General features: G+C 50.7%; 1 protein-coding gene across 1 annotated transcript in view; it reads left to right on the top strand.

Annotated features, from left to right (window-relative positions):
• Positions 1–12,554, top strand: part of CNBD1 (cyclic nucleotide binding domain containing 1) — a 162,385-nt gene that overhangs the window by 111,545 nt on the left and 38,286 nt on the right. Inside the window, exon 8 of the mRNA XM_078864231.1 lies at positions 3,272–3,331. Coding sequence (XP_078720357.1) covers positions 3,272–3,331 — 60 coding nt within the window. The remainder of the gene's footprint in view (positions 1–3,271; positions 3,332–12,554) is intronic.

Here is a 12,554-nt window from a genome sequence, read left to right as displayed (position 1 = left end):
ATATAAGTACACTTTTTGCACGCAATCGTCAAATCATCGCCATGCCTACAAAACCTACAGCAGAGGACCCACAACCTAATTGACTTTACAGGAAACAAAGTCAGGGATGGCTCATAAATTATAATATTTTAGCCAAGTTAGTAATGTTTGGTGGGAATCGTTTTTTCAATATGGTTAATGCTGACATTCAGACTCTGCCTTCTCGACAGACCTGTTCTCCACCTGAAGACGGCTGCTTGCGTTGTGGCCGAAATTGCGTGAGAATTATTTTATTATGTTTTATTTTTATTATTTTATTATATTCCTTCTACGTGACTTTACCGAAAGAACCAAGAAGATAATGCTGACATGTTAAGAACGTTCTTCTTGTTTTAAGTTGCAACCGTGTTCATCACTTTGCTTTCCTAAGACGTTTGACTCGGATGATGAGGCATGTCTGTACATTCTGGAGATTTTAGAAACCTGTCCAACAACGTGAAGTCCAATTTTTATTGGTTTTGTAAGGCAATGACCATTGTCTGTGCCAAGCTCAAGACAAACTGTGACTTTAGGTGGTATACACAGGGGCAGGTGGTGCAGCAGAATAATAATCAAATAAAAAAATGACTTCACTTGACCACCACATACTTAAATTTGTGAAACATAACCTACCAACCATAATACAGGTGTTTTGGGTTAGATCGCGTAAATATATAAATGTGTTATTAAACCCGCCACCACCCGACACAGCCAATTAATATGGTTTGCCACGTAAACAGAACATGCCAATTCGTTGCTAGTACTGAAATATGGCTGTCGCCTGATGAAACTAGTTTAAATTCCTGACGAAATGTCGTACTCAGATTGTAAATGTTCTGGCTTGGCTCTCCAACACACCCGTTCTAACCCCCAAAAAACTGTATTATGGATGATATTGGTCGTGAAAGCCTACGTGTTAAACTGAATAACTTACCAAGTTAGTTTTCTCGTGAAAACTTACTCAATCCAACACCTAACCTTGCATGTGTGGTTTGTTCCACACATTGGCTACTCTGGGCAACAACAAAAAACTGCCGTCTAGAACAATAACATGGAGATGTCAACAAATATTTTCTTTTCAAACAAATCGCGAGCATGCATCACATTTGAGGTGTTCTGCTTCACTGCATACTCTCTTCCCTTGTTCTGTAGACCAAACGTTAAATGTCCATGGCGCTAACCTGACGTGCAATTAGCACTAACAGGCATCTGCCAGCTTCGCCGCTGCTGTGAAGTGGTTGTAATATATGCAGTGCAGTCACGTAGGTAAAAAACACAATTAAAAGTTAATAAAAGTAATAATGGAAATAAAATAAAATAATGAATCACGACGTTTCGGAGGCAGCACAAGTCTCCGTCATCAGGTGGGACCGTCACAGCTAAAATTACTGCATCACGTGACGGTCCCACCTGATGACGGAGACTTGTGCTGCCTCCGAAACGTCGTTATTTATTATTTTATTTCCATTATTACTTTTATTAACTTTTAATTTTATTTTTTTACCTACGTGACTTTACCGAAAAACCTAAGAGTATGAATCCTTGCAGTCACGAAAGCTTCAAATCTAGAAATATGCAGTGCACCTTTATTAACCTTCTTCATGCCTCACTGTCCCAGACAAATGTCATGTCCATGATAGTCTGGGTTCAGTATGGGAATACTGACAAACTTGTGCACCATCCAGGGCGAGTGGGTCCTAGTTTGAGTCTAGTGAGCCACGGTTGCGAGATGTTAACTAACTCGCCTGGTATACAGGAGGGCGTGGGTTCGATACTGACCCTGACATCTGCTGCATATTTGGAGTTTGCATGTTTTCCCCATGGTCGAGTGCGTTTTTCTCCGGGTCCTCCGGCTTTTCCCTCCACATTTAGAATCGACATTGCGTTTCAAGTTATTTTTGGCTGCTATCAATTTCCACTTAATAAGTCACTTCGTTGAGCGATCATTTGTGGCCAAGTCGCTTCTGAAAAGAGCTATATAGCTCAGTGGGCCTTAACTGGTAAAGTAAAAAGAGTTAATAGTTTTATATGTTGCATAAATAGGTACTCTGTGTTGTCTCCTTCCATCCACTGAACCTCACAATATCACCACTTAAAAACAGCACCTCCACGCCTCATTTCACATCTTATATTTCAATTCCCTTCATTTTCTCATCAACACTTGCGCTTAGGCATGGCACTTGACTCCTCCGTCACTCTCTTACTCTCCTTCAGTCTCCACTGAGCCATCCCGTTCACCGTCTGCAATGCGCTACGTGTCATTGTGAAAGCCGATGCGAGTTTTCTCAATGAATGGTTTCTATTTACACAGCGACAATTGTGTTACATTGTTGATGCTGATGAGTTGTATAGGTATTTTATGAACATGGTAATTAGCATCCAATTAAACATTTGCTTACGTAAAATACGGCAGCCGTTAGCAGGGTTGTCATATCGGGTGATTTTGCGTGAAAGTGGTGATACATTTCTTTTTAAAGAAATTTAAAAACTGCTTTGAAGCACATTATGATCCGTTTTTTGAGCAGTGTTGCGCTCATCTGTCCTGAGGCTTAAAACACATTTTTCACAAATAAATCTTGACAATTTGGCTTATTAGAGAGTGCCGCGGATGAGTGAATTTTTATTTTAGCCTCTATGAATATTAGCATTTGGAGACTCCACTGATTGTGTATAGCACTGCGATTACTTATTCAAGCCGATACTGGTGAAAAGGTGCCATCCACAAGCGAGAGCTCTCGAGGGACTATCTAGAGGGCATTTGGCCTTGGAAGAGGTAGGAGTACCAACACTTTACCCTACCACACGTGACTTGCCGATCGATTTGATTGCGGTGGTGTACCCATTTATACTGCTGAGTGGACAGAGGCGATTTGGCAGGGGAAGGATGGTGGTGGAGGGGGGGCTTAGGGGTGGGTGGTGGTGGTAATTTAAGAAATGTGCCCATTGTTCCAACTGCTGAGCCAAGAGATTAAATCTGTGACCTCTGGATCGCAAGTCTGGTGTGATAACTGTCAAACCATGGCAGCATCCCCTGGTGGCGCACTGACTTGTGATACATTATTTACTGAACCAACTCTCATGACATAACACTCAAAGATAAACTTTACCGTAATTGTTTTCATAATTATTGTTGTTATTACCTCGGTCACATGATTCTCACATTCATTTAACTTTTTTTATTTTTTACAACGGAACCATACATTTCCTTTATACTTTAAACGTCTCTATTCACCCACCTTCTATACCCCCACAGGAAGCTGTTAATGATGAGTTTGCGAGACAGGAGCTCCGGCAGGAGTGGCGAAGGTTCAAGGTAATTACTGTTTTGCTTGAGTTTTCACCCGATTCCTCCCTCTCCTTATAAACACTGACCCAATTAGCCTCCAATCGTAGGTGTGCTACAATTGCAATCATGGCAAAAAGTCAAAGATCCGTGAACAATGAGCCATATAAACAAGTCACTCTGCATTGGTGATGCAGTGAAATGCCGTTCGGGTGTTGATGCTTCACCACAGCAGCAATGAAGTTGGGTTGCTACAACCAAGGTACAAGAAAAATTGTCTCACGCCATGGAGAAGAAGTATATCTCTCAAAACCGGAACGAAGACCTGCGGCGCAAACGTATTGTCCGGAGTGGTGAATCATTACGCAATTGACGAAAGCCAGGGACTTTTAATGTACCCGGGGAAGACTAACAGAGCTCACGATTCAAAACGGGGACATTCGGGAAGAACCAGGACAGTTGGCAACCCGACTAGGCACCCACAAATGTCCTCCACTCATTTATGGGTTCTTAAGTCACTGTAATCTAATGCACCCATGCTGTATAAGGTGACATTTGGAGAAAAAAAAACGGTGACAATTTGACAAAGACGGTGAAGGTTGCAAACTTGCCCCATTGCTTCAACTGCGTTACCGGGAGATTGCAACGGAGACCTCCGGATTTGCAAAGTTGAAAAATGTGCCACCCATTACACCATAGCGGCATCCATCAGGAAGTTATAGCTGGCCAAAATATGTAATAATTGTATGCGCGGGTGCCAAGTGGGTTTAGAGAGACAATGTTTCATTGCAACGGCTTGACAACGGCGAGATGTAGCGTGTCAGCGTGACCAAAGAGGCCAGGTCCTTCTCTGTGCCAAGAACTCTTTACTCACATTGCAGTTCGCAAAAAAAACATAATTTACAACACTCGCCAAGCCCACCTCCCACACCACTTTAAAGTGGTTGCTTGAAAACGCGTTGTTCTCCCGTGTGGTAAACGGTACAATTCTTGATTTAAAAGGTCATGGTTTTTGTAGCCAATGCAATGAGCCATAAGTGTTTTTTTGGTGGAGGAAATTTGGTAGTTTAATGCAAAAAATATATCACAATTGTGTAATAGGCAACTATGTATATTACTATATTACATACTATGTGGTTGTGTGGGGGCGGCCCCCAAAAGACTGCTCAAGTAAATCCTTACGATCCACTCGCACAGCGTGCGGTGGGCCTTCATCCAGCAGTGGATTTAAGCACCAAAAGAACTCCAGTACTAATGTAATGGACAGAGCACGGCTCTGCCTCAGGGCAGCAGTGGAGAGAGCGCGGCTCTCCCCCAGGGCAGCAGTGGACGGAGCGCAGCTCTCCCTCAGGGCAGCCGTGGACAGAGCAAGGCTCTCACTCAGGGCAGCAGTGGAGAGAGCGCGGCTCTCCCTCAGGGCAGCAGTGGACGGAGCGTGGCTCTACCTCAGGGCAGCCGTGGAGAGAGCACGGCTCTCCCTCAGGGCAGTGGTGAAGAGAGCGCGGCTCTCCCTCAGGGCAGCAGTGGACGGAGCGCGGCTCTACCTCAGGGCAGCCGTGGACAGAGCACGGCTCTCACTCAGGGCAGCAGTGGAGAGAGCACGGCTCTGCCCAGAGCAGCAGTGGAGAGAGCGCGGCTCTCCCCCAGGCCAGCAGTGGAGAGAGCACGGCTCTCCCCCAGGGCAGCATCGGGGGCGTACATGTTTGGGAGGGGCTCACCTCTGGTTGGCTGCTTGCTCGCGGTCACGTGATGCACTTAAACCAATCTGTGCCGCGTTAATCACAGGCACAGAATGAAATAAATAATGACAGATCTGGGCTATTATATATTAGGATATGATATAGGTGATGGGCCTCGAGCACGGCTAACTCAATTTGTCCTGTGGAATGATGCTGGTCTTGAAAAAAGCTTATCCTTTAGACACTTGACATTCACAGCTTTGTTATTTGATATTGTGGCTGCATTCTTTTCGTTTGTTTAACAGGACACTGGGTTTTTTAAAATGCTATTTTAATATTTCCTTTAATTTGAATAAACCTATGTTTTTTTACCATATCAATGAAAATTCATAATAGGCTATCACACGGAAAACTGTGTAACTCAGTAGTGTTTCCACATTTCCAAATACAAGTTGGACCAATTATAATCTGTGGAAAATGAAAATATATATAAAATTAGTCATTACTGGCACAAACAATTGGGAAGATTGTTTTTTATGCAAAATAACAGCATTTGCATGCAAGGCAGCTCTATTGACGACACAATCATATTTTTATTATTTGATAAAACGATGGCCTGTCAGCTTCCCGTAACTGACACAACATGTTAATGGAATTTCCATTTTTTCAGCACAAGATGTTGGTTATTAATGTAATGCGGGCGAAAGCGACCTTCCGGATGTGACGTCACGAGGAGGCGGAGCCAGGTGACGTGGGTGAAAGGTAGGGGGTCCTTAAGCGGGTAAACCGGAAGGAGAAGTCAGTCGGGGTGTGAATGGAAAGGTGTGGGGCCACGCGGGCGTACGAGCCGAGGGGGCACCGTCAGAAGCGGGAGCCAACCCTGGGAACAGTAGGGAGCTACTGGGAGGTGTAAAGCTGCAGATAGAGATAGGCAGTAAGGCTGTGTGTGAGGGGCAGCGGGGTGGCTGCCAAGAGTCGCAGGAGCGACGAGAAGGCGAGACAGCACGAGGCTGTCAGAGCTGCAGCAGGAACAGCCAAGGGAGCTGTGTGAGAGTACAGCAGCGGAGCTGCTGTGGGGCTGCAAGAGCGACAAGAACAGCAGCGGGGCTGCTGATGTGGACTAGAGTGACATCGGAACCAGCACAGAGAGAATAAGAGAGACAGCCGTGTGGGAACGCAGTACGGACCGAATAAAGGACACTGAGCCAGAGATCGTGGTCAAGTCTTTTATTACACTGGGGTCAGAAGTGAAACGGCATGTCTAAGCAAGTAAGGAAGAAAATTCCCCCGGCGCCAGCATCGGCTTCTTCGTCCGACGACGACGAATTCCCTCCGACCACGGATTCTGCTGGGGTGGTGGAGGAGAGCCCTGCTGAGGCGAGCACGGGGACGGGCGTGGAAGATGTCGGCGCGATGGCGGGTCCGTCAACAACATCGGACGCTGACCAAAGATGGCAACAGGTGGCAGAACAACTGGAGACACTCAAGGACGTCCTGGCGCATCTATGTCACCTCGTTACGCCAAGGACGACGATGGAACGAGACGGTGCTCCACGGGCCGCCACGTTGCCTGCCCTGCCGCCGCCATTGGCCACGCGGCAAGAAGACGCCATCTTGCGCGCTCCGCGGCGCCAAACCGCCATCTTGGCCACGCCGCGGGCCGACGCCATTTTGAATTTGCCTCCAGAACAACCATCATTGGAAGACGGCGTAAAGAGGAGTCGGAGTCGCCACCTTACTACAGTTAAGGAATTCTCTATCGGGGGCGATTGGAGCGCTTTCGCCTGCCGATTTTTGGCGGCGGTTCGTTCAGCAAGATGGACCGATGCGGAGGCCTTGGAAGTGTTGCCAACTCTACTGGACGACGAATCTGTTCGATTTTTCCGTTCCATAACGGCCGATAAGAAGAAGACTTTATGTGGAGTTTTTGAGGAAATGGCCGACGCCTATGAGCCACCTGACGACGCGCATCGGCGATTCGCTCAACGACAACGAGCACCCGAAGAATCGCCCGTGGCGTTCAGGGGTGCGGTGTTGGAGCTGGCCATGGCAGCATATCCTGACACGCCACAGGATCTGCTCGAGCCTCTCATATTGGGAAAAATGCTGGAGCTGTCTCGGGATCTGGGGATCCCCATGCCTGTGTGTGGGCATGAGAAGCTCACGTCCCGGGCGGCAGCAAAGTGTCTGGATGCGCAGTTTAATCTCCGTCGCTGGAAGCAAGTGGCGGCATGGACGGGTGGGCCCGTCAAGGAAGGAGGCGCGATGGGGTGGGACCCCACAAGGGCGATCTATGTGCCGGATGAGCGGGGTCCACAGGAGCTGACGGCTGCCTCCTCTCCATGGTCGGGACGCGGAAGGCCGGGGCCGCGCGCTACGCCATCGGGACGGGGCCGCCGGGATGCAAGACCTGCGCTTCGGCGCAACGAGGCCGATTGCTTCCGCTGCGGCCGTAGGGGCCATTACGCCAAAGATTGCTGGGCCCGCTTCCCGGGTCCGCCGCAGCAGGAGCCCACAACACCGGACAAGCCGACCAAGGAACCTCCGAAACAGGCATGTCGGCACGCACCAGACCCTCGGCAAGGCTTTACACCTCACCCACCACCTTTGTTGCGCGATCCTATTGTTTTTGTTAAAGAAAGGCCATCGACGGGGCCTTGTCATTCAGTTACGCAGTGGCGCAAATTGGCACGGAGAGTTGTCGCGGCCGCTACGGGTTCGTCCACTGTACCGGGGTCCATACAAGGTGTGGACGTGCGCATTTTGGTCGACTCGGGAGCGTCTGCGACTATTATATCGGATGTCATTTTCCATCTGTTGGGCATTCCGCCGGGGGCTGTGCGTCCGGTTTATGGGTCTTGCGTCGCTGCGAACGGGGGTAGTATGGGTATCGTGGGCCAGGTGGATGCTAAGATATCTATAGGGGATGTGTCGGCTTCGGGCGTTGTGTTAATATCGAGATCTTTGGCGGTTCCTTGCTTACTAGGCACGGATTTTTTGGCTAAGATGCCCATTTTGATTAAAATCAATGAGAATTGTATTGAATTGCCGGGGGGCCGTCGAATCTCGTTTCTGCCGTCGCCCTGGGGGCGACCTGCTTCGGCCGTACAGGTGCAGGCGCTGTCCGTCGCATCTGTGGACATCCCACCTGGTTCACAGATGCTTATACCCTTGCGGTATCGGAAGCCAATGCCCGATCGGCTAGGAGCATTAGGGGTCTTGTTGTCACCATCCGCCACGATAACAACGGGATTGGCGTTAGTTGGGGCACAGACCATCGTCCGGCCGGATCAATTACCGGTTTTACAGGTGCTTAATGCGGGGGTGGAAAACATCCGTGTTCCGGCCGGTACGGTTGTGGCACATGCCACTACGGCGTTTGCGACGCACGATTGTCCGCATCGCCGGGGAGTGGTCGCTGGTGTTTCCGAGCCAAGGGGTTCGGATAATCGTTGGATCGCTACCTTATGTGACGAAAATTCTTCCCTGTCCGTGGGGCAACGTGATGCGCTGCGTAAATTGTTGCTGACGTATTCGGATGTGTTCAGCTCCGACGATTTGGATTTGGGACGCACATCGTTGCTTTCCCATCACATTGAGACGGGCGACGCTGCCCCTATTAGGTTAAATTCGCATCGGATGAGTCCAGCGGAGCGAGAACACGTTCGGGGGGCGGTGGAAGACATGTTGGCTGCGGACATTATATCGCCATCTAACAGCCCATGGGGCGCTCCTGTGGTCTTGGTTAAGAAAAAGGATGGCAACTTGCGATTTTGTGTCGATTTCCGGAAATTGAATAAGATATCGGTGGCAGATGCGTACCCCCTGCCGCGTATGGACGACTCCCTTGACGCATTGTCGGGGGCTAAGTTCTTTTCCACACTGGACCTCTCTTCGGGATTTTGGCAGCTTCCCCTTGACGAGTCCTCACGGGAGAAAACCGCATTCCGTACGCCGCAGGGGTTATTTCAATTCAACTGCCTCCCGATGGGATTGAATGCGGCCCCTGCTACATTTCAAAGATTGATGGAGCTCGTTTTGACGGGGTTGCAGTGGGAGACGTGTCTTATATATTTGGACGATATTATTGTGTTCAGCCGCACATTTGAGGAACATTTAACGCGGCTGGAGACAGTGTTCACGAGGATGCGCTCTGCCAATTTGAAATTCAAACCAAAGAAATGCCACCTACTGCAACGGTCCGTCCGTTATTTGGGGCACATTGTGAGTGCAGAGGGGGTGTCCACGGATCCGGAAAAGACGGCGTGTGTCCGGGATTGGCCGACTCCGGCCTCTGTGGGGGATGTTCGGCGGTTTTTGGGATTTGCCTCGTATTACCGAAGATTTGTGCCGGGGTTTGCGACGATTGCGAGGCCCTTGCATCTCCTTACGGGTAAAGGACGGAAATTTGTTTGGGGAGAGCCGGAAGAGGCGGCCTTTCGGAGTCTGCGTGATCTATTGGCTACGGCCCCGACATTGGATTATCCCGATTTTGATCGCCCTTTCATTCTTGATACGGACGCGAGTGACACAGGTATTGGGGCGGTATTATCACAGTCTAAAGGGGGCGTAGAGCGCGTCGTGGCGTATGGTAGCCGAGTCTTGTCGCCTGCGGAAACACGCTACTGTGTCACTCGTAGAGAACTTTTGGCGGTTGTTTTTTTCCTACGGCAATTTCGACCGTACCTTTACGGTCGTTCTTTTATTGTGCGTACGGATCATGCGGCCTTGCAATATGCACTTAAAATGGACCAGCCATCGGGACAGTGGGCACGTTGGTTGGACACGCTGCAGGAATTTTCCTTCCAAATTCAACATCGGAAGGGAGTGCGCCATGCGAACGCTGACGCACTTTCCAGATTACCAGGGCGCGCCCCTTGTAAATGTGCGTCGGGGACGCATAGGTGTTCGCCGATTCTGAACCCCCCTCAGCCGCTTACGTTGGCCGTCGGGAAGTCGGATACTCCGATGGAACCGGGACCGACTGATGGGGTTTTGAATCTGCCGCGGTCTGTCTGGATTCGGGAACAGATGATCGACGAGTCGTTGTTGTCCATGCGGAAGCGGTCTATGAGGGACAATGGGAGTCCGAGTTCGGCTGTGGGGCCGCGAACCGCTCTCCGAGATGGTCTGCTTATGTGGCAAGAAAGGTTCCAGGAAAGCTGGCGTGTGGTGGTACCAACGTCCTTGCGATTTGAGTTGATTAGAACTCTCCATTGTGACACACTATTGCATTTAGGGGTGCAGAAGACCTTGTTGACGTTACAACGTCATTATTTTTGGCACGGCATGGCGACAGATGTCGTAGGGCACGTGCGCGCGTGCCCTGAATGCGCCCGGCGTAAGCCGCCTAAACATCCTTACGTACCGCCTCTCCAGTCGATTCAGGTGTCTCGAGTCAATGAATTGGTGGCACTGGACATATTGGGACCCTTCCCACCATCGGCGAGGGGAAATAAATATTTGCTGGTAGGGGTTGAGTATCTCTCCCGTTGGCCGATGGCCTGGCCGTTGCCCGATCAGTCGGCCGCGGCCATCACCGACGCCTTTTTGTTTGGGTACATTATGGACAAAGGGGCGCCGGAGAGACTCCTCACGGACCAGGGCCGAAATTTCTCTTCTAAATTATTGGCTGAAGTGTGCGCAGGCCTTGGGACTAAGAAGATACGGACATCTCCATACCATCCGCAGACGGATGGTATGGTTGAGCGGCTGAACAGGACATTGTCTGCCATGCTTTGCCATACTGTGAGTGAACAGCAATCGGATTGGGATCTGCACATCCCCGGAGTGCTTTCGGCGTACAGGATGACGCCCCATGCGGCTACAGGGTACTCGCCGTTTTACCTTATGTATGGTCGGGAAAACGTGCCTCCGGTGGATGTGCAATTGGGTACTGGGGTGAAGGGACCTCGTAAACCACTCCCTGAATACATTCAGGACACGGTTCGCCGGGTTACGGAGGCGCGGGAAAACGCCCGCGTGGCTACGGCCAAAGCCCAGGCCCGGAACGAGCGGTATGCTCGGCGGTCTGAGGGGGAGTGCCCCTGGAAGGTGGGAGACCTGGCCTGGCTCCATTGCCCGCAGGTGCGGCCGGGGACCTCTCCTAAATTGCACAAACCTTGGCATGGTCCTGTGCGCCTCATTGAGGTTCCCAATCCACAGTCGGCGCGCGTTCAGTTTGGTTCTCGCCGTTGGTTTGTTCATACGTCGTGGTTGAAACCATATGTTGCTCCCCTACGTGATGCGTCATCTCCCAATGTTGCCTTGCCGGGGTCTGTTGCTGCTGACTCTGACTCTTCCCCGCCTGCGTCCATTGATCTTGCTAGAGCGCCTGTCGTACCTGTTCCAGACAGGCCGACCGTGACACCGCGGGGGAGGAGTGGGCCTGTTCGGAGGGCGCCTGCCAGGGCTGCGGTACCTTCAAGCCCGGCGACCCTTCCGACCCCGCTGCAGGCGCATTCGCGGAATACGACCAAGACTGATTCGTCAGGGACACGAGATGTCGGTGGACTTCCAATCGCAGCAGGGGAATTACCCCCTGTCATTTCTCGTGTTCCATCGCGTCCCCGTTCTACAAGTGGGCCGCCGACCGTCCGGGACGGGCCGGCGACCCGCACTCGTTCCAAATCGCTTACGTTTCGTTGATTGTATGTTGTTATTGTTCTTGTTCTTGCCGTCGTATTTATCGCATGCTTTCGTACGTTCGTCGATGTTACTTGTGTGTTGTTCTTGTTGTTATATTGCATGCTTAGTGTCCTTTAAGGGGGAAGGTCGGTTCACCGCATTACGCTTTGGTGTTGTTCAGCCGAGGTCGGCTGGGTTTTTTCTATGGGGGAGGGTGGTGTAATGCGGGCGAAAGCGACCTTCCGGATGTGACGTCACGAGGAGGCGGAGCCAGGTGACGTGGGTGAAAGGTAGGGGGTCCTTAAGCGGGTAAACCGGAAGGAGAAGTCAGTCGGGGTGTGAATGGAAAGGTGTGGGGCCACGCGGGCGTACGAGCCGAGGGGGCACCGTCAGAAGCGGGAGCCAACCCTGGGAACAGTAGGGAGCTACTGGGAGGTGTAAAGCTGCAGATAGAGATAGGCAGTAAGGCTGTGTGTGAGGGGCAGCGGGGTGGCTGCCAAGAGTCGCAGGAGCGACGAGAAGGCGAGACAGCACGAGGCTGTCAGAGCTGCAGCAGGAACAGCCAAGGGAGCTGTGTGAGAGTACAGCAGCGGAGCTGCTGTGGGGCTGCAAGAGCGACAAGAACAGCAGCGGGGCTGCTGATGTGGACTAGAGTGACATCGGAACCAGCACAGAGAGAATAAGAGAGACAGCCGTGTGGGAACGCAGTACGGACCGAATAAAGGACACTGAGCCAGAGATCGTGGTCAAGTCTTTTATTACATTAATACAGATGCCTAAAACTACGACGTCACCTCCGACAAATGTGCACAAACCCCGTGCACATGAATCTACGGCTCGCCTTTTCTGTTCGTCACACATACGTTCTTGTTGTTATTTTCGCAGTGTAAAATTTTGCAGGACATCGTCATCACTCGTGGTATTCGCCCTGGCTATGGCAAGTGGAG

The sequence above is a fragment of the Lampetra fluviatilis genome, chromosome 17 (genome assembly GCF_964198595.1).
Source record: "Lampetra fluviatilis chromosome 17, kcLamFluv1.1, whole genome shotgun sequence".
In the NCBI taxonomy this organism is placed as follows: Eukaryota; Metazoa; Chordata; class Hyperoartia; order Petromyzontiformes; family Petromyzontidae; genus Lampetra; species Lampetra fluviatilis.
This window is presented reverse-complemented; position numbering and strand designations above follow the sequence as displayed.